The sequence below is a fragment of the Thunnus thynnus genome, chromosome 15, assembly GCF_963924715.1.
Source record: "Thunnus thynnus chromosome 15, fThuThy2.1, whole genome shotgun sequence".
NCBI classification, from domain to species: domain Eukaryota; kingdom Metazoa; phylum Chordata; class Actinopteri; order Scombriformes; family Scombridae; genus Thunnus; species Thunnus thynnus.
In genome coordinates, this window is record NC_089531.1 from 2770567 (window position 1) to 2793707 (window position 23141).

Sequence of the window (23141 nt, forward strand, 5' to 3'; positions counted from 1 at the left end):
CAACAGGGACTTGGATTACTCTGATGATGCTGTTTAATCAATGGATCAATCAGTTTACTAGAATATTGCTCAGAATGTATTTTTTATGGTTTCAGCTTTTACTCATATTTTCTTTCAGAATGTCTCATGTTTATTTATATGTATTTCTAAAGAAATTAAGATCAATTTATCTTCAAAACATGAAATAAATGTACACATTCTGGAAATATCTGTCACTCAGGTGATGTTACTTGTAATTTTACTAACAGAGACTTGTTTTTTTGAGTGAGCCATGTCTCTCTACAGTGAGAGGTTTTTGTACGACGACTCAGTCAGTTTGTATCACTGTGGTTCACGTTCGGTGGAGGAACCAGACTGGATGTTGGAAGTAAGTTTGTACTCAAATATTACACATAATGTTGACATTTAAAGCTTTAATGTGTTAAAATGTTTGTAGTAGATACAAATATCATCTGTGTTGATTTATATCACTAATATTCTCTTCTGTTTTAATCATGATGTAACTCAGACCAGCTTCAATAAACTTATTGTCAAACTGAAATGTGAACAGCTTGAGAAGAAAAAAGATTAAAGAACAATACTTCTACTTTTAAAATGTTAACAAAAATTAAAATTTCCACTTAATAGTTAACTATTATGAAGTTGAATTAAAATTTATTTCAACGATATAAAAATGAAAAATGTTTTCATATCTCTGATCCTCTTACTGTGATTGGTTTCTTACTGTAAGATAATATTTAGTGTGATTTATATTTTTTGGTGGTGGGAGCTGTGATTATGAAAGTTGCTGATGCTGATTTGTGTTTTCATATTTTCTGTTAACAGGATATAATTGAGATAGATGTGATCCAGTATGAGGCCGAGGTCAAAGGTCATGACCAAGTAATTTCTAACCAAAAGTCTCCGGCCAATCTCTCTCCTCATTGGACGGTAAATGGGTTGATTATCATTTTAAAACATTGGATCAAATCATAATATGGTAAGAATTGATGGAGAGAAGCTGTGATGGAAAACTTAATTGATTTCCCCCGAGACAATCATTGTCCAGAAACTGTTTTCCTTAAAGTGTTCTGACATATTTTCATTTATCTTAAAAACTGCAATGTGCAAATTATTTAATCCATTTAATGAAATGTGTGTGTGTGTGTGTGTGTGTGTGTGTGTGTGTGTGTGTGTGTGTGTGTGTGTTTGTGTGTGTGTGTGTGTGTGTGTGTTCAGTGAACTGTATCAGTCTCTGCAGTAGCTTCCAGCTGCAGCAGTCAGTTCAGTTTCTGTTCAGTCTGACTGAGGGAGGTTTTTGTACGACGCTTTTTCACTGTGTGAACACTTCCTGACTGTTGATATATTTATAACTCTGACAGTAATAAACTCCTGAATCTTCAGCCTGAACTCCACTGATGGTCAGAGTGAAGTCAGTCCCAGATCCACTTCCACTAAAACGATCAGAAACTCCAGGCTGAAGGTTTGTAGCATAATAAATCAGGAGTTTAGTAGCTTCTCCAGGTTTCTGAAGGTACCAGTGGAGGTAGCTGGTACTATGACTGGTTTTACATCTGATGGAGACAGTCTGTCCTGGAACAACAGACTGAGATCCAGGAGACTGAGTCACAGTGACTTGTCCTGATGAACCTGGAAAACATGAAAAAGAGGAGAAGGGTTATTGAGACAAATCCAGCTTGGAGAAAGATGATCAACATGAAAACAGAAGAGTATCATTTCTTTAACATGGAGAATAGATGGAAGAAGGTAAATGCTGCTTGTTTCAGTGTTTCTCCATCACAGCAGAACATCATTGTGGTGAACCTGGTTGCATCCTGAAGAAAAGTTTTCACTAGAGAGTCTCACCCTGAACAAGGAGCCCCAGGGTGGCCAGCAGTAGAGTCAGTGACATCATCATTGTGCTGCCGGCGTGTCAGTGGCTCTGAAAGGTCTGGACAGCTACTGATCAACACTGGCCTCTTAACGGCTGGGAGCAGAGAGGCAGGACAGATATGCAAACACACAGAGTCAGTCAACTGTAGCTGTCCTCAACATATCATGCTGTTTCCTCCTCACTGCTGGGAGAAAACAACATTTACATCATCTTCTTGTAGATTAAAAAACTAAAGATGTTGTCATTTGTCATCCTCAACAATCAAATCCTAACAGCAAATGATCTTTTATGTGAAATAGTTTTTCTTATTTAATCAGATCAAAGTCATGAAGGAAGCACAAAAACATTTTCACAGCATCAAACACAATACAGGCAATAAAAAGGAGCAAAGAAAACTGTCACTCATTACACTAAAAATATATATATAATATACAGTTAAATTGCACATTGTACAGATAGTTTACCTTTAAAGAATGGAGCTTAGCATAAGTTCAAGCAGGAAGACTATCTACTACTCATTCATTCATTCTCATTCCTCTCTCTCTCTCTCTCCCTGCTTCTACTGCTCTCGTATCAGTTGTTCATGGACGTTACTCTCAGTTAACAAATCAGATTCTGCCAGTATTTCTATCAGACTATCATGTCTTAGCTGCCAAACTTTAAATCTGATCTTCTCTCTGTCGTTGTCAGCTGACATTTCAGTGTGAATCGCTGTGACCTTCCTCCACCCTGTTCACCTCCACTTCATCACGTCAGCACACAAGATCACCAGAAGCAGCTCCTCTTCTCATCATCCAGATCCCAATATTCCCATATTCATCACCACCACCAGTGTCTAGACTCCATCGAGGGGATATCCTATTCTACTCACGCCTTAACTTCCCCTTTATAAATGACATCACAATGGGGTCTAATCACCAAAGACTTCTCACATTATGCATGTTCAATAAAATCATTGTCACTTAAAAAATCGAAGTCTCTCATGATTGAAATATTTTTAAGCAGCTAACTGCATTTAACATCAATCCCACTCCCACTAAAATGATCTGAAGCTCCAGATGTAAGGCTTGTAGCTCCATAAATCAGGAGTTTAGGATCTCCTCCAGATTTCTGAAGGTATCAGTGCAGGTAGTAGGGATGTGCAGAGAGTCCAGTATTTGTATTTGTATCTATATTTGTTGAGGTAGCAAAATTATTTGTATTTGTATTTGTAATCTAATAAAAGTGGAAAGAGGCTTAAAAATCCTGTTTTTGTTTTTATTACTCTTTTAATTTTAGAAAATTAAAGTTTTACAATAAGTGTTCATGAATAAACTACCTCACGATGGAGGTCCCCACACCAGGTCTCGAACTGCAGTCTCCTAGATCATAGACGACTGCACTGACTACTGAGCTAAAACTTTACTCATCACTTCATCGCAGACAGACCCCTACCTATTTATACACCCATTATTTTTATTTTCTTCCCGACAGCACAGCGTGTAATGTATAGGAGAGTACTTCAAAGGCGATTCTTGCTTTCCACTTTTCATTTATTGCCTATTTTTTACAACCTAACATTTTTGAAAGGAGAAGGGGAACAACAGGTTATGGAGAGTCCCTTGAAAGAACTTTGCGTGTGTCAGTAGTTCAGCTTTATCTCTGGGGAACACCCCCAACTCCAGGAGTGATGTCCAAATTAGGAAATGTGCGTCATGTAGCAGGTGGATGTGACTCCCCTCGTTGAGACCTGCTGATAGACGTAACAGCGCAGCAGAGGAGAGACACTGAGATAGTGATGTAACCGACCTGCACGCTGGTATTTGTCATGCTTTTTTTTTCTTCTCAAAAACAAATACTGTTTAAACTATTTGTATGAAACAAATATTCGTAAAAAACAAACAAAAAAACAAGCAATATTTGTGCTTTGCTGAATAACGTGTTTGTATTTGGGCCCAACCCTAGCAGGTAGTCATTATATGATCTGACTTCACATGCACTGCTGGGAAAATTCACTGGTCAAATGTCTACATTGTACTTAAGTGAATGAACTATAATCACATTATTTTCTTTTAGTGATTTTTGTATTGGGTTGAATACACTGTAATTAATTTGTAGCTGATACATCAGATTTTTACGTTGCACATACTGTAAATAATTGAAGTTTAAAAATCTTCAAGGGGAATGAAAGAATCTAGCTCGGGGCAGTTTGCACTTCATTTAATTTTAACAGATGAAGAGTATCTGGAGCAAATTCTGCCAAGTTTACTATGTACTTTAGTTTACTAGATTGAAATGAGAGAAGACGTGAGGTAGTTTGGAAGCTTTTACAGTTGACTTTTATGAGTGAACATCATGAGATGATTATTCTATCTTTTCAGTTATGAAGTTCATCCAACTTTTCTATACAGAGAAAGATGATGAGTGTGAGATGTGTCATAACATAATGTGATGAAGAGGATTTAACAGCTGAGGTGATGATGGGGCAGCATGAAAGAACAGAATGTCTCTGTTTGATAAATTTTACATTTTTGAGTCAAGATGAATCTTGAATGATTAAATATTTGTTTGACTCAGTAAGAGGTTGTTGAGGTGGGAGGTGGACTGTTTGACCTTCAGGAGGAAAACTGATAGAGACACTATGAACATAATAAATCATCTGTGTGTGTGTGTGTGTGTGTGTGTGTGTGTGTGTGTGTTCAGTGAACTGTATCAGTCTCTGCAGTAGCTTCCAGATGCAGCAGTCAGTTCAGTTTCTGTTCAGTCTGACTGAGGGAGGTTTTTGTACGACGCTTTTCACTGTGTGAACACATACTGACTGTTGATAGAGTGGAAACTCTGACAGTAATAAACTGCTGAATCTTCAGCCTGAACTCCACTGACGGTCAGAGTGAAGTCAGAGTTTGATCCACTGCCTGAAAAACGATCTGGAATCCCTGATGCTCGATAGGTAGCATAGTAAATGAGAAGTTTGGGAATTTCTCCATCTCTCTGTTGGTACCAGGCTAACTGATTAGAATCATAAACATTCTGACTGGTCCTACAGTTGATGGTTGTGGATCCTCCCAGAGCAGATCTCACTGCTGCAGACTGAGTCACTGTGACCTGGCCTCTGGACTCTAAGGATACAGAGACAAAAACATAAAGCAGCATCATGGTTTTGATGGTTTTGATGGTTTTATCGGCTTCATTTCAGAGGGACGGATGTTCGTAGAGGAGAGGAGTTTGATTCTCTGGACTTTACCTGTGAAGCAGCAGCAGAGGAGAGTCTAGATGAGGACGGAGATCAAAGTCATGTTTTTGATGAGGAAGATTTCTGTGGCTTCTGTTGTGATGAAGGACAGCTGTCCGTCATCCAGTGTTCAACTCTCAGGACTATAAACTCTCCCAGAGCACTGGAGCATGGTGCTGCTGATGCAAAGTGGCTCTCTATGGAAATGCTCTGACTGACTCCAACAGGGACTTAGATTACTCTGATGATGCTGCTTAATCAATGGATCAATCAGTTCACCAGAATATTGATTAACTATGTGTCAGTGATCATTTTCTGTGTTTCATTTATGTTCTGTGAACATTGTCTTTTAACCTCAGTTTTAAATATTTCTTTGTTCTTAAAGATATTTGTTTCTTTAATATGTCTCAACATGTTGTGTATATTACGTCTGTCTGTTAGTTCTTGCTCATAATGTCCTTTAACACTGAATCTGATTAACTGTTGCTCTTTTGATAGTTTTGTCAGTAAAGTTGTTGGTATAAATTCTAAAATTAAATCAAGGATGTCTAAGATATATTTACAAACTTTATATCTTTATTTTAAGTAAATAGTGTAAAATAAAATGCAGTAAAGAGTCATATGAGGACTCTTTCTGTGCTGATCTGCATGAGAGGTTTCTTAAAGGGAAGTGAAACAATGTGTGAGTGAGTGACTGGTGGAGCAGAAAAAACATCTGACAGAAACTCCTTAAAGGGGAAAATCCACTCTCACACAGTAAAGGTGTCCAAGTGTCTGGTGTTTGATCGACAGCTGTGTGGTCCCTGTCCTCTAATCTGATTGGTGTCTCCTAGGTGATGTCCGTCCCACCCTGACGGTGCTGCCCCCCTCCGGCGAGGAGCTGCAGCAGGGGAAGGCCACCCTCATGTGTCTGGCCAACAATGGCTTCCCCTCAGACTGGAGTCTGGCCTGGAGGGTGGACGGCAGCAGCAGCAGCAGCTTGGAGCAGAGCAGGAGCCCCGGGGTGCTGCAGAAGGACGGCCGCTACAGCTGGAGCAGCACCCTGAGGCTCCCTGCAGACCAGTGGAGGAAGGTGGTCTCTGTGACCTGTGAGGCCACCCAGGGCTCCCAGACTCCAGTCTCAGAGACACTGAGGAGAGACCAGTGTTCCCAGTCCTGACCTGACTCACTGCTACTGCTTTTACTCTGCTACTGCTCTCACTCTGATCTCTGCAACACTGTTTGTTTCTCCCTCTGTCTCTTTAAATGTTGCAGTGGTGATTTTTCTTGCTTACTGATTTCAATATTTCAAGAAAATAAAGATTTTTTCGTCAAATAAATATGTGCAGCTTCATTATTATTGGTAGTAGCAGTAATATTACAATCATATTAAGCTCTCTTATTGATAGCAGTGTTTGTTTCCATTAAATGTACAAAAATGTAGCTCTCCTCAAGATAAATGGACATACCAGGCAGCAGAGTAACACATGTATGCTGAAAATTGAAGAGGTCCAATGTCCTCAGTCCCAATTAGCTGAATTTTCAGCTGAGAGGTTTGACAGTCTGATTAGCTGATTTTCAGTTAAAAAGTAAAAACTGACATATCTATCAGACTTGAGCATGCTTCAGTTCATATTACACATTTCTAAAGTGACATCAGGGTGTTCTAAATAGTCAATTTCAAAATAAGTTTTAACATCATGTCTTTTCTTTGATTTGCTGTTCTGAGAAAAGCAAAGCTTGTTAAACTGTTGCAGCAATAGAAATAAAAAAAACATAATATCATCAGCATACAATCACATAAAATTAATGTGATCTTTGGTTTTGACCTGTGAAATATTGACACATCAGCATACTGTCTTGAGAGGGAGCTCAAATATTTAATGCAAATTAAATTGATGACAAAGGACACCCTTTTCATGTCCCTGTTTCACTGTCAAACCTGGAGGACTTGAACACATGTACAGAAAGCTGAGGTGTGGTGGACCTGGATGTAATACCTGACAGAGAGCAGGAGACGTGTAGTAAGAGTCTCTGTTTTGACCAGGACCAGTCTTAACCTTTTTCAACTGATATTTGTCTTTGGCCCTGTTTACACCTGGTATTAACATGTGTCTCGGGTGATTTGATCACAAGTTGACAGCTTTAAGTACGTCTGTTTACACCTGGTATTAACATGCATCTCCACATGCGTCCTGAGTGACCACTTGTGATCGGATCTCACTTCCCCGCTCTACATGCAAATAAACACCAACATCATTTCCGTTTGCAAAGACCAAATTTGTTCGTTAATAACCGGTGGGAGGACCTGCTTGATAACAGGATAAATATTCAGGATATATATAAATATTCCGTGTCGGTATAGAGAGAGAGAGAGAGAGAGAGAGAGAGAGAGAATTATATGCAGCAATCTCCCTGCAGCTGCATCACTCCATTGAGAGACACTGTGCACATTTACGCACAAGACACAGCAGCATAACTTCACTGATTATTTAAATCTCTGACTCGCTGCCAGGGTCGGTCAGGATCTAATATTAATGTTCTGTGTTCTTCTACACATCCAATAGGTCAGCTGTTAGACACGCAGTCCAGGTTCATACTGTTTGGAGTAAAGCAGTCGTCCTCCTGATAAATCTGAGCTCATTATGTGGAGCAGCGCAACAAAATTAAAAATTGTTGTTATCAACTTGACAGGACAGAAGAAACTATCCAGCTACATTAAGCTTCTGAAATATTTTTTTAGACAGACAAGCGAAAAGTTAATGTTTTAATTTCTATTCTAATTGTCAATTTGAAGAGGAAAACCGGCTAGGGAAATGGGAAAAACAGGAAAAAATGGGACATGGGTTACATTTTTAATTCACATGAAAAGTGAAATAATTTGTTTATCCTGTTATCAAACCAGTTGAACGGATTTGGATGGAAGGTCCTGTGCTTAGTCTGCTGGAAAATAGAGGACGTCAGTTGAGTTGGGCGTCCTTCAATGTGGCCCAGGACACATTGCACTTACACTACTAAAGGAATGTGGCCACATGCAGCCCAGACCACTTCAGAATGTGGTCTGAGTGATCGGATCTCAATTCAATTCAATTTCAATTCAATTTTATTTATATAGTGCCAAATCACAAAAAAATTCTCATCTCATCTCAGGGCACTTTTCACATAGAGCAGGTCTAGACTGTACTCTTCAATTTACAGAGACCCAACAATTCCCCCATGAGCAGCACTTGGCGACAGCGGTAAGGAAACACTCCTTTAACAGTTAGAAACCTCAAGCAGAACCCGGCTCTTGGTGGGCGGCCATCTGCTTTGACCAGTTGGGTTGGGGACAGAGAGGTAGTACAACAATAGCAACAACAACAACAACAACGTCAACATCAATAGATACATGACTAGCAACAACAAACAGCAGTAGCGGTGGGAGAAGAACATCCCCATGACCACGGGCCAGAGCCTGTTCACTGGGGTTTCCTGCGGATGAGAAAGCACAAAGAACTCCGGGGAAGAAGTCAAGTCAGTAACATGCAGTAATGGTAAATGAATACATACAGATGGAGAGGAGGAGGAGGAGAGAGGAGCTCAGTGCATAAAGGGAAGTCCCCCAGCAGTCTAGGCCTATAGCAGCATAACTAAGGGCTGGTTCAAAGCGAGCTTGGTCGGCCCTAACTATAAGCCTTATGAAAACGGAAAGTTTTAAGCCTACTCTTAAACGTAAAGAGGGTGTCTGCCCCCCGGACTGAGTCTGGAAGATGGATCCACAGGAGAGGAGTCTGATAGCTGAAGGCTCTGCCTCCCATTCTACTTTTGAAGACTGTAGGAACCACCAGTAAGCCTGCATTCTGGGAGCGCAGTGTTCTAGTGGGATAATAAGGTACTATGAGCTCTTTAAGATATGATGGTGCCTGACCATTAAGAGTGTCCTTCTCCTTACCTTTGTAGCTAAGGAGAAGGATTTTAAATTCAATTCTAGATTTTACTGGAAGCCAATGCAGCAAAGCTAAGATGGGAGAAACATGATCTCTTTTTCTAGTTTTTGTTCTGATCTCAGATTGAGATCTCTTTTGATCTCAATCCATCCTCAATGCGTCTTGGGTGCGTTTACACCTGTATTTAGAGACAGATGTTAATACCAGGTGTAAACAGGGCCTTTGAGGGGCCTCTGCATGTTGAAAACAAACATTTGTCCTGTGTGTTTATTTTTATCTTCATGATTTCTACAATGCTGATACTTTATAGATGTTATATTAAACCTGGAGAGAAGGGATTCATTAATCTGCAACATGGTGACATTAAAGCTATAGATGCAGAGAAAGGGTCTCTGGCACAACTTCACCTACTTCCAAGGTGCACGGAGAAGGGAAAGAAGTCTAGAGAGATGAGAACTCCAGCAACACTTGTAGTATAAAGAACAACTTTATTAGTTTACTGACGCATTTCGGCTCGTGGCCTTCATCAGGGTCATCAGTTGTTCTTCATACTACAAGTGTTGCTGGAGTTCTCATCTCTCTAGACATTAAAGCTATATCCAGGTAAAATATCTTATTAAGATCGTATGAATGTATTTAGGAGATATAAAATGAGATTTCAGAAAATACGGGATAGTTAAGGCAACATTCACAGTGGAATAAAATGATTGAACTCTTCTTCATCTCCCCACAAATGGTTGATACGAGGGCGTCCCCAGGAAATGACAGAACCAGTATTCCCAGCTTTGTTTTGAGAGGGTGGAGGAGGAGCAGCTGAATAGTTGTATTCAAATATCAATGAAATACACCCTGAACTGATCTGACTTGTCTGTTGTTGGAGACTCATATTGAGTTTTGCTTTTGTTCAGTCTGTTGGATTTCAACATTCTCTATGTGACTAAATAATGAAGCTGATATCAATATTATTCTAATGGAAAGTGTTAAATATCTTAAATCAAAGGGTAAAATATCCTTATTTACTCATGTAGTGAGTTTGAAACAGACAATGAGCAAAGTATAGGATATTAAAGTAGATATAATTAGAGAAAAAACCCATGTTCATGTTTTAACTTTTATTACCCTACCTTCTTCATAGACACTAAACATTAAATACTGTATCAACAAATAATCTTAAAAATTATACTTACTTAAATAACTAAAACTATAATTATAGAATTATTACTGTAATGAGTGAGGTCTTTTATGTCAAACCTCTGTTGTTTTACTTTGAGTGCAGCTGTTGAGTCAGATCAGTTCCTCTTCAGCTGAGGGAGGTTTTTGTACGACGTTGTATCACTGTGTGAATGGGTAGCCTTTACCCTGCTGACAGTAATAAACTCCTGAATCTTCAGCCTGAACTCCACTGATGGTCAGAGTGAAGTCAGTCCCAGATCCACTTCCACTAAAACGATCTGAAACTCCAGATTTTGTAGCCCAATAAATCAGGAGTTTAGTAGCTTCTCCAGGTTTCTGAAGGTACCAGTTGAGCCAGCTACTAACATATGAACTGGTTTTACATCTGATGGAGACAGTCTGTCCTGGAACAACAGACTGAGATCCAGGAGACTGAGTCACAGTGATTTCTCCTGATGAACCTGGGAAACATGAAAAAGAGGAGAAGGGTTATTGAGACAAATCCAGCTTGGAGAAAGATGATCAACATGAAAACAGAAGAGTATCATTTCTTTAACATGGAGAATAGATGGAATAAGGTAAATGCTGCTTGTTTCAGTGTTTCTCCATCACAGCAGAACATCATTGTGGTGAACCTGGTTGCATCCTGAAGCAAAGTTTTCACAAGAGAGTCTCACCCTGAACAAGGAGCCCCAGGGTGGCCAGCAGTAGAGTCAGTGACATCATCATTGTGCTGCCGGTGTGTCAGTGGCTCTGAAAGGTCTGGACAGCCACTGATCAACACTGGCCTCTTAACGGCTGGGAGCAGAGAGGCAGGACAGATATGCAAACACACAGAGTCAGTCAACTGTAGCTGTCCTCAACATATCATGCTGTTTCCTCCTCACTGCTGGGAGAACTCAACATTTACATCATCCGTAACATAAAGGAGTGACAATCTGAGGGAGAGAATTTCATTAAGCAGTTAGAAAGACTGATGTGAAATGTGTAAAGGAAGAATTTTGGGGCTAAATTCACAGAATTGTTTTCAGTTTTTTTGACATGGTTGATATTTTGTTTTTCTCAAGTGCAGAATGTGCAACTAGTGATGTGAAAGGCCTCAAATCCAGAGTTTTACAGATATATGGAGGTGTTTCTTCATTAAATGTATTTGATTTCTTAAATGTGTATTCTATTGAATACACATTTATTTAAGATATGTATCATTTCTTTATGTCCTTTGAGAATATAACTTCTCATCCATATTATTTTCAAACATATTGGAATGATGTGTTTGATACTCCTCTTCCTTGGTTAAACATTTTTAGATGTATTTACTCGTCATCTTGCTCTACTTATTTATGGGCCTTTCAGTTAAAAAAAAAAAAAAAAAAAGATGTTACCAACAAGACAAATGTTTAAAATATGGAGAATGACTGAGGATAATATCTGTAGATTTTGTGGTGATGAGGAGGAGGATATTATGTGTTTATTTTGGTATTGTCCAGTGGTTTCATCCTTTTGGCAGCAGGTGGCAAATTGGTTATCTGAACAAGCAATCCTTTTACCTTTATGCCCTCTCAATATTATTTGGGGTTATCAAGATGATAAAAACATGTTATTGAATATTATTGTGCTGCTTGGCAAGCTTTATATATTTGATTCTCCAAAAAAGCTGGTTTTGAGTTCTTCGTATTACATTTAAAACATTACTATTTGCAGGAAAAGATCATTATTAAATAATCATATATTATTATTAAAGGCAGAGAAAAAAGCTCAGACATTAAATAAATGGGAGATCTTGACAATATCAAAAACTTGGGATACAGAACTATGATTATTCTATGTTATCATAAATTAACATTATCTCTTTTTTATTTAGTTCCTTCAATAAAATTATGTGTTTAATTTAAATTGCTGTATAAGTGAATGTTTTTGAACCACAATTACATATAGTGCTTGACATTAATGTACATATATGTATGTTTGTATATGTGTATATATATGTATATATGTGGTATGTCTGTTGTTTTTGTTTATGTGTGTGAGTATTGAATATGTGTTTTATGTTTGTGTAAAATAAAACAAGAAAAAAAAAGATCTAATGCAAATTTAAAAATAGGAGTGAGAATAGTTAGAACACTTCTTATAACTTCTGGAAAAATTAGGATTTTGTGATGTTTGGTTGGATGTCATCAGCATACAAGCTGATCTTTTTAATGGTGTGAATGAAATGATGCCTGAGATGCCAGCCTGTTCTCACTCCCAACTCGTCACATAGTGAAGCTTGGTCAGGACCCTGTACTGTCACATTTTAACGCACTGGGTACCCCTTTAGTGTCATTTATCAACGTGCAAGGTAGTCCGATAGACTTCTGTTTAACTCCCACAACGTCTGAAATAGACGCCATGAGACCGATGACGTCTATAGGTGACAAATTTCAGCCTGGTCACCAGAATAAAACGTTGGCATTGTATGTTTGTGCAAACCACAGATACGTTGAATATCTACATTTCAACACCTGTAATAGGAGCATATTGACATTTCAACAATACGTTTCATATCAACATTTCTGAAGTGACGTACTTCACATGACATCTATATAAGCTGACTTTCTTATTAGGAGGTGGAGGGGTTGTAACATTGGCAGAAAGTTGGAAATCAGCACAGAGCACGGTTCCTTGCCTGTTTCATTTTATTTTTTATTTTAACTCAAATCATGACCTTTCCCTAACCCTAACCCAGTGGTTTTTGTGCCTAAACCTCACCGGACCTTAACCACCGTGTTGTCACACCATAAAATATCATTATTTTTTAACAGTGACTGCTGTGATACTGCATGTTGAAAAATGATGCTAAAGGGGTACCCAGTGCGTTAAAAACTGACTCTACGGGGTCCTGACCAAGCTTCCATATGTGACGAGTTGGGAGTGAGAACGTGTTGGAGATGCTGATGCATTTCCTAACGGAAGAAACCAGGAGTCCAAAAAAATCTGAAGAGGAGAAGAGAAACAAGTCCTCCATGTCTAATAAACATTTGTAATTATATTTGTATTGATATATATTTACATTTATGATGAAAGATAGTGAACGATCTGCATATACTTGTTAAAGAACTACTAGTGTGTGTGTGTGTGTGTGTGTGTGTGTGTGTGTGTGTGTGTGTGTGTGTATGTGTGTGTGTGTGTGTGTTCAGTGAACTGTATCAGTCTCTGCAGTAGCTTCCAGCTGCAGCAGTCAGTTCAGTTTCTGTTCAGTCTGACTGAGGGAGGTTTTTGTACGACGCTTTTTCACTGTGTGAACACATACTGACTGTTGATAGAGTGGAAACTCTGACAGTAATAAACTCCTGAATCTTCAGACTGAACTCCACTGATGGTCAGAGTGAAGTCAGTTTTTGATCCACTGCCTGAAAAACGATCTGGCGTCCCTGACATTCGCTCATTAGTGTAGCGAATGAGGAGTTTAGGAGTTTCTCCATCTTTTTGTTGGTACCACTGTAAACAGTAAGCACTGCTACAGCCCGAAACCTGACGACTGACCCTACAGTTGATGGTTGTGGATCCTCCCAGAGCAGATCTCACTGCTGCAGGCTGAGTCACTGTGATCTGGCCTCTGGACTCTGAGGATACAGAGACAAAAACATAAAGCAGCGTCATGGTTTTGATGGTTTTGATGGTTTTGTCGGCTTCATTTCAGAGGGACAGATGTTCATAGAGGAGAGGAGGTTGATTCTCTGGACTTTACCTGTGAAGCAGCAGCAGAGGAGAGTCCAGATGAGGACGGAGATCAAAGTCATGTTTTTGATGAGGAGGATTTCTGTGGCTTCTGTTGTGATGAAGGACAGCTGTCAGTCATCCAGTGTTCAACTCTCAGGACTATAAACTCTCCCAGAGCACTGGAGCATGGTGCTGCTGATGCAAAGTGGCTCTATGGAAATGCTCTGACTGACTCCAACAGGGACTTGGATTACTCTGATGATGCTGTTTAATCAATGGATCAATCAATTTACCAGATTATTGATTATCTATGTGTCAGTGATCATTTTCTGTGTTTCATTTATGTTCTGTGAACAGATTGTCTTCAGAAATGTCTGTTTTGATTCATTTTACATCTACAACACTCAGTTTTAATTCAAGACATAATTTAAAATACAGTAAACATGAAACAAAATGATTAATTTTAGAATAAGAATATAAATTATTGGCCTACTGTTATATATTTTCATATCATCCAGCTGTGTTGGAGTTTGTTGTGTTCAAAGTCAGAGAGCCGTGCAAAGTGTCTCTCTATGGAAATGCTCTGACTGACTAACATAATCATCACATTCTCAAGTGATACTTTTTTAATGCTTGCAGTAATGCTGATCATTTTTGTATGTATGAACAATAAAGAAACTTTCATCAAATCATCTGTGTACAAACATATTATTACAATAATAAACTGCTGTCACATGTTACTGTGTTCAATGAATCTACAGATACTGAGTTTGTCTCTGGGTATATTCACAGGGATTTTATCATTTTTTGTCACCATTTTACTCGTAAATTATGGTAGTTTTTAAAACATGTCAAAGTAAAGAATGAAAGGAGAACATTTTAACAGAAACAGTGAGTCTGTTCTACATGGTGTCCCTCACATGTGTCCTCTCTGTCCTGCTCTGTACTATATTGTTCTGTATTTCAGCATGGGGATGGAGGAGCAGAGACAGGAAGCTTGTAGGCAGATTGTGGGATTGACTGGTGTAATGCTGTATTGATGCTGATTTATACCTCTGTGTCTGAGTGTCTGTATTTGCACTACCAAATGTTTGTGGTTCATCTGTTGGAGCTCAGAGGATCATAATGTAACTTATGTGCAACTTTTCAAACAATAATCTTCATGTAGCTGTGATTCACAAACTGTAGACACCACGAGAGCTTTGATCAGTCTGCAGCTGCTTCCACATGTTCAGTGTTCTCACTGAATATCTGCTCTTCCAAGTCATGTCACATTTTCTTATAGGGCAAATTTCACACAGAAAGCAACACAATGAGCTTCACAAGGGCAAGAGCAATACAATTATAAATACATAAAATACAAACATACATATCATCATACATAAAAGCAAGCAAACATATGATTGTATACATGGATGCATAGGTAATTAAAGTGCATAATAATTCAGTTAAAACAGGAGCAGATAGTTGCTCAACCTAGTTAAGCACAACAGTAAACAGAAATGTTTTAAGTCTACTTTTAAAGGAACTAAGTGTTGGGGCATCTCTAATATCACTTGGAAAGTCAGTCCATCTGTATGGAGCATAATAGCTGAATGCAGCTTCTCCTGCTTTAGAGCACTCACATGGAGGACAACAAGGAGACCACTGGCTGATGATGTGAGGCTTCTTGTTGGTTCATATGGCAAAAGCAATTCCTTAATATAATTTGGAGCAGTGCCATTCAGTGCCTTGTAGACGAGTAGGAGGACTTTAAAATCAATTCTAGCATTTACTGGAAGCCAGTGCAAGGAATTAAGAACAGGTGTGATATGTGCACTTTTCTTAGTCTCGTCTAAAATACGTGCAGCATCATTCTGTATAAGCTGCAGGCGCTTAACAGTTTTTCGAGAGTCCAGAAAAAATAGTATTGCAATAGTCAAGTCTGCTTGTGACAAATGCATGTACTAGTTCTTCAGTGTCTGAATTTGACAGAAAGCCTCTGATTTTTGAGGTATTTTTTGAGGTGATAGAAATCTGATCTTGTGACATTATTGATATGACAGTGAAAGTTAAGCTCAGCATCTATGATAACATCAATGTATCATGTCATGTAGCAGGTGGATGTGACTCCCCTCGTTGAGACCTGCTGATAGACGTAACAGCGGAGCAGAGGAGAGACACTGAGATAGTGATGTAACCGACCTGCACGCTGGTATTTGACATGGGTTTTTTTTCTTCTCAAAAACAAATACTGTTTAAAATATTTGTATGAAACAAATATTTGTAAAAAAAAAAAACAAACAAACAAAAAAAGAGCAATATTTGTGCTTTGCTGAATAACGTGTTTGTATTTGGGCCCAACCCTAGCAGGTAGTCATTATATGATCTGACTTCACATGCACTGCTGGGAAAATTCACTGGTCAAATGTCTACATTGTATTTAAATGAATGAACTATAATCACATTATTTTCTTTTAGTGATTTTTGTATTGGGTTGAATACACTGTAATTAATTTGTAGCTGATACATCAGATTTTTACGTTGCACATACTGTAAATAATTGAAGTTTAAAAATCTTCAAGGGGAATGAAAGAATCTAGCTCGGGGCAGTTTGCACTTCATTTAATTTTAACAGATGAAGAGTATCTGGAGCAAATTCTGCCAAGTTTACTATGTACTTTAGTTTACTAGATTGAAATGAGAGAAGACGTGAGGTAGTTTGGAAGCTTTTACAGTTGACTTTTATGAGTGAACATCATGAGATGATTATTCTATCTTGTCAGTTATGAAGTTCATCCAACTTTTTTATACATACAGAGATGATGAGTGTGAGATGTGTCATAACATAATGTGATGAAGAGGATTTAACAGCTGAGGTGATGATGGGGCAGCACGAAAGAACAGAATGTCTCTGATAGATTTTACATTTTTGAGTCAAGATGAATCTTGAATGATTAAATATTTGTTTGACTCAGTAAGAGGTTGTTGAGGTGGGAGGTGGACTGTTTGACCTTCAGGAGGAAAACTGAAAGAGACACTATGAACATCATAAATCATCTGTGTGTGTGTGTGTGTGTGTGTGTGTGTGTTCAGTGAACTGTATCAGTCTCTGCAGTAGCTTCCAGCTGCAGCAGTCAGTTCAGTTTCTGTTCAGTCTGACTGAGGGAGGTTTTTGTACGACGCTTTTTCACTGTGTGAACACATACTGACTGTTGGGATAGTGGAAACTCTGACAGTAATAAACTGCTGAATCTTCAGCCTGAACTCCACTGATGGTCAGAGTGAAGTCAGAGTTTGATCCACTGCCTGTAAAACGATCTGGAATCCCTGATGCTCGAGTGGTAGCACCGTAAATGAGAAGTTTAGGAGTTTCTCCATCTCTCTGTTGGTACCAGGCTAAAGCGTTGGAACCATAAACATTCTGACTGGTCCTACAGCTGATGGTTGTGGATCCTCCCAGAGCAGATGTCACTGCTGCAGGCTGAATCACTGTGATCTGGCCTCTGGACTCTGAGGATACAGAGACAAAAACATAAAGCAGCGTCATGGTTTTGATGGTTTTGATGGTTTTGTCGGCTTCATTTCAGAGGGACGGATGTTCATAGAGGAGTGAAGTTTGATTCTCTGGACTTTACCTGTGAAGCAGCAGCAGAGGAGAGTCCAGATGAGGACGGAGATCAAAGTCATGTTTTTGATGAGGAGGATTTCTGTGGCTTCTGTTGTGATGAAGGACAGTTGTCAGTCATCCAGTGTTCAAGTCTCAGGACTATAAACTCTCCCAGAGCACTGGAGCATGGTGCTGCTGATGCAAAGTGGCTCTCTATGGAAATGCTCTGACTGACTCCAACAGGGACTTGGATTACTCTGATGATGCTGCTTAATCAATGGATCAATCAATTTACCAGAGTATTGATTAACTATGTGTCAGTGATCATTTTCTGTGTTTCATTTATGTTCTGTGAACAGATTGTCTTCAGAAATGTCTGTTTTGATTCATTTTACATCTACAACACTCAGTTTTAATTCAAGACATAATTTAAAATACAGTAAACATGAAACAAAATGATTAATTTTAGAATAAAAATATAAATTATTGGCCCACTGTTATATATTTTCATATCATCCATCTGTGTTTCACAGACTGAGACTGTTTTTGTTGAGTTTGTTGTGTTCAAAGTCAGAGAGCCGTGTCTCTCTACAGTGAGAGGTTTTTGTACGACGACTCAGTCAGTTTGTATCACTGTGGCCCACGTTCGGTGGAGGAACCAGACTGGATGTTGGAAGTAAGTTAAACTTTTAAAGTATTTTATTAAATCCCGAGTGATATTTAGGTTTTTGCACATATGTTTTCTCTAGAAATTGAAATTTCTGATTTCACTTCTAATTTTTGACCAACAGTTGTCCACCAGCAACAAAAATAAGAGTTTTGTGTTTTAAATTTAAATGATGAATCAATATATTCTAAGTGTTTGGTCCACAGTAGAAATCATGTAATGTTTTAGATTCAGGCTGAAATTTGAGGACTTGTAGTTTTAGTTTAATGTGACAAAGTCAGAGAGCCGTGTCTCTCTACAGTGAGAGGTTTTTGTACGACGACTCAGTCAGTTTGTATCACTGTGGTACACGTTCGGTGGAGGAACCAGACTGGATGTTGGAAGTAAGTTAAACTTTTAAAGTATTTTATTAAATCCTGAGTGATATTTAGTTTTTTGCACATATGTTTTCTCTAGAAATTGAAATTTCTGATTTTACATCTTCACTCTTAATTTTTGACCAAGAATTGTCCACCAGCAACAAAAAAACAGTTTTATGTTTGAAATTTAAATGATGAATAAATATATTCTAAGTGTTTGGTCCACAGTAGAAATTGTGTAATGTTTTAGATTCAGGCTGAAATTTGAGGACTTGTAGTTTTAGTTTAATGTGACAAAGTCAGAGAGCCGTGTCTCTCTACAGTGAGAGGTTTTTGTACGACGACTCAGTCAGTTTGTATCACTGTGGTTGACTTTTGGTGGAGGAACCAGACTGGATGTTGGAAGTAAGTTTCTGTTCAAATATGAAATATCAAATCATCAGTTAAGTTTATAATTTCTGTGTCTGAACATTTGTAGTCGATATAAGTTTCCACTGAGCTGATCTAAAACACTTTAAAGTCTCAATTTTATTGTTCATTTCTCCTCTTTAACCTTGAAGTTGAACTCAAAGCAGCTTTACTGAACTTTTCTTTACATGTTCCAGTTAGTTTGTTAAATGTGAACAGCAGAAAGATTAAAGAACAACAATCCTACTTTTAACATGTTTTTAAATTTTAATCTTTAATCTCCAATTTGAGTGAATGTTGAGTTAAATTTGTTCTGAACAGTGTGGGTGATGATAAAAAATGCTGTACATCTCTCATCATTTAAAATGACAGAAATTGTCTTTTAACCTCAGTTTGAAATATTTATTTGTTCTTAAAGATATTTGTTAATTTAATATGTCTCAACATGTTGTGTATATTACGGCTGTCTGTTAGTTTTTTCTCATAATGTCCTTTAACACTGAATCTGATTAACTGTTGCTCTTTTGATAGTTTTGTCAGTAAAGTTGTTGGTATAAATTCTAAAATTCAATCAAGGATGTGTAAGATATATTTACAAACTTTATGTCTTTATTTTCAGTAAATAGTGTAAAATAAAATGCAGTAAAGAGTCATATGAGGACTCTTTCTGTGCTGCTCTGCATGAGAGGTTTCTTAAAGGGAAGTGAAACAATGTGTGAGTGAGTGACTGGTGGAGCAGAAAAAACATCTGACAGAAACTCCTTAAAGGGGAAAATCCACTCTCACACAGTAAAGGTGTCCAAGTGTCTGGTGTTCGATTGACAGCTGTGTGGTCCCTGTCCTCTAATGTGATTGGTGTCTCCTAGGTGATGTCCGTCCCACCCTGACGGTGCTGCCCCCCTCCAGCGAGGAGCTGCAGCAGGGGAAGGCCACGCTCATGTGTCTGGCCAACGATGGCTTCCCCTCAGACTGGAGTCTGGCCTGGAAGGTGGACGGCAGCAGCAGCAGCAGCTTGGAGCAGAGCAGGAGCCCCGGGGTGCTGCAGAAGGACGGCCGCTACAGCTGGAGCAGCACCCTGAGGCTCCCTGCAGACCAGTGGAGGAAGGTGGTCTCTGTGACCTGTGAGGCCACCCAGGGCTCCCAGACTCCAGTCTCAGAGACACTGAGGAGAGACCAGTGCTCCCAGTCCTGACCTGACTCACTGCTACTGCTTTTACTCTGCTACTGCTCTCACTCTGATCTCTGCAACTATCTCTCTCTTTTATTTCACATGTTTCAGTAACAATATTTACTTGCTTGTTGTAATGTTTCAATATAATTTCAGTTTTTCCAGACAATAAAGATCTGTTCATCAAATCACTTCTTTTCATGTTTATTATTATAAATGTGTCCTAATTATTTTCTCTTAATGGTAACAGTAATGATATTAAATCCTGATAAAAAACTGAGTTATAAATGTTTCACTCAAACAACACTCTTAGATATTATGTGATTAATGCTACACAGTCATGGTGGTAGTAAGTCTATAATTTGTTTTCATAGTTTACAGTAAAGTCATAATAATTGTAGAAAATGCTTTGCTGGAGTCACTTCAGATTTGTCTGTAATAATTAGTAATTGAGTATTTTTAATGAAAAATCCTCCAATCATCTTATGTTACTGAAGTGTGTCAGTGCAAAGAGTCTAATATTTTTATTTTTTCAGATGTATTAAAAGCATATACATAATCTTTTAAACAAATTCACAAAAGCCTCAGAAATATGTTCTAATTCTGAAATAAAAAGCAAAATATCATCAGCATAAAGAGATATAAAATGAGTGTGATCTGACATTTTAACCCTGGACATTTTTACAAACTGCTTCTGCTGAAGAGCTGAAACGCAAAGACAAATGAAAGAGATGAAAAAGGGAAAGAATTCAAGTATTAATTAATTACGTAATCAATTAAATGTTTTTCGGTTTATATTATATATATGTGTATATATATATATATATATATATATATATATATATATATATATATATATAATGATAACATTTTGTAATTTATTTCTAAATAAATGTATGTTTGAGTATCTGTAAAAATATTTAGAGAATGAAATAAATAAATAATAATAGTTTTAGTGTTCATGTGTTGTAGTCAGTAGATTAAACTTATTAAAGAATTGAAATCATACTTCAACAGAGGTTAGATTTGATGTTCAGCCAAATGTTTCATATTCTGTATTAAAGAAAGTATGTAAAATAAATATTTTTCTGTAAAATACAGAATATTTAGTGTTGTTTTTGTTTGAGTGCAGCTGTTGAGTCAGATCAGTTCCTCTTAAGCTGAGGGAGGTTTTTGTACGACGTTGTATCACTGTGTGAACGGGTTGCTGTAACCCTGCTGACAGTAATAAACTCCTGAATCTTCAGCCTGAACTCCACTGATGGTCAGAGTGTAATCAGTATTTGATCTACTTCCACTAAAACGATCTGAAACTCCAGGCTGACGGTTTGTAGCTCCGTAAATCAGGAGTTTAGGAGCTTCTCCGGTTTTCTGAAGGTACCAGCCGAGGTAGCCATAAGCATTTGAACTGGTTTTACATCTGATGGAGACAGTCTGTCCTGGAACAACAGACTGAGATCCAGGAGACTGAGTCACAGTGATTTGTCCTGATGAACCTGGAAAACATGAAAAAGAAGAGAAGGGTCATTGAGACAAATCCAGCTTGGAGAAAGATGATCAACATGAAAACAGAAGAGTATCATTTCTTTAACATGGAGAATAGATGGAAGAAGGTAAAAGCTGCTTGTTTCAGTGTTTCTCCATCACAGCAGAACATCATTGTGGTGAACCTGGTTGCATCCTGAAGCAAAGTTTTCACAAGAGAGTCTCACCCTGAACAAGGAGCCCCAGGGTGGCCAGCAGTAGAGTCAGTGACATCATCATTGTGCTGCCGGCAGCGTGTCAGTGGCACTGAAAGGTCTGGACAGCCACTGATCAACACTGGCCTCTTAACGCCTGGGAGCAGAGAGGCAGGACAGATATGCAAACACACAGAGTCAGTCAACTGTAGCTGTCCTCAACATATCATGCTGTTTCCTCCTCACTGCTGGGACAACTCAACATTAGATGATCATCCTCATGTAGATTAAAAAACTAAAGATGTTGTCATTTGTTATCCTCAACAATCAAATCCTAACAGCAAATGATCTTTTATGTGAAATAGTTTTTCTTATTTAATCAGATCAAAGTCATGAAGGAAGCACAAAAACATTTTTACAGCATCAAATACAATACAGGCAATAAAAAGGAGCAAAGAAAACTGTCACTCATTACACTAAAAATTATATATAATATACAGTTAAATTGCACATTGTACAGATATTTTAACTTTAAAGAATGGAGCTTAGCATAAGTTCAAGCAGGAAGACTATCTACTACTCATTCATTCATTCTCATTCCTCTCTCTCTTTCTCTCTCTCTCTCTCAGTGTTTCTCCTGCTCTCGTATCAGTTGTTCATGGACGTTACTCTTAGTTAACAAATCAGATTCTGCCAGTATTTCTATCAGACTATCATGTCTTAGCTGCCAAACTTTAAATCTGATCTTCTCTGTCGTTGTCAGCTGACATTTCAGTGTGAATCGTTGTGACCTTCCTCCACCCTGTTCACCTCCACTTCATCACGTCAGCACACAAGATCACCAGAAGCAGCTCCTCTTCTCATCATCCAGATCCCAGTATTCCCATATTCATCACCATCATCAGTGTCTAGACTCCATCGAGGGGATATCCTATTCTACTCACGCCTTAACTTCCCCTTTTAAAAATGACATCACAATGGGGTCTAATCACCAAAGACTTTTCACATTATGTATGTTCAATAAAATCATTGTCACTTAAAAAATTGAAGTCACTCATGATTGAAATATTTTTTAAGCAGCTAACTGCATTTAACATCAATCCCACTCCCACTAAAATGATCTGAAGCTCCAGATGTAAGGCTTGTAGCTCCATAAATCAGGAGTTTAGGATCTCCTCCAGATTTCTGAAGGTATCAGTGCAGGTAGTAGGGATGTACAGAGAGTCCAGTATTTGTATTTGTATCTATATTTGTTGAGGCAGCAAAATTATTTGTATTTGTAATCTAATAAAAATGGAAAGAGGCTTAAAATTCCTGTTTTTGTTTTTATTACTCTTTTAATTTTAGAAAATTAAAGTGTTACAATAAGTGTTCATGAATAAACTACCTTACGAAGGAGGTCCCCACACC

At 38.2% G+C, this 23141-nt stretch overlaps 6 gene segments (V, D, J or C); 2 read left to right on the forward strand and 4 right to left on the reverse strand.

Annotated features, from left to right (window-relative positions):
* Positions 1–335: 335 nt before the first annotated feature.
* Positions 336–20240, forward strand: LOC137199091 (Ig kappa-b4 chain C region-like). The segment is given in 2 exon segments: positions 336–367; positions 19751–20240. A coding segment is annotated over 1 exon segment (255 nt).
* Positions 1313–1897, reverse strand: LOC137198577 (immunoglobulin kappa variable 3-20-like). The segment is given in 2 exon segments: positions 1313–1629; positions 1846–1897. Coding segments are annotated over 2 exon segments (369 nt in total).
* Positions 3198–6403, forward strand: LOC137198486 (Ig kappa-b4 chain C region-like). The segment is given in 2 exon segments: positions 3198–3216; positions 5918–6403. Coding segments are annotated over 2 exon segments (345 nt in total).
* LOC137198172 (immunoglobulin kappa variable 1D-12-like) lies at positions 10322–10903 on the reverse strand. The segment is given in 2 exon segments: positions 10322–10623; positions 10840–10903. Coding segments are annotated over 2 exon segments (354 nt in total).
* On the reverse strand, positions 13433–15090 carry LOC137198578 (Ig kappa chain V region 3374-like). The segment is given in 2 exon segments: positions 13433–13764; positions 15045–15090. Coding segments are annotated over 2 exon segments (378 nt in total).
* LOC137198579 (immunoglobulin kappa variable 3-20-like) lies at positions 17031–21816 on the reverse strand. The segment is given in 3 exon segments: positions 17031–17290; positions 21483–21548; positions 21765–21816. Coding segments are annotated over 3 exon segments (378 nt in total).
* Positions 21817–23141: the final 1325 nt, after the last annotated feature.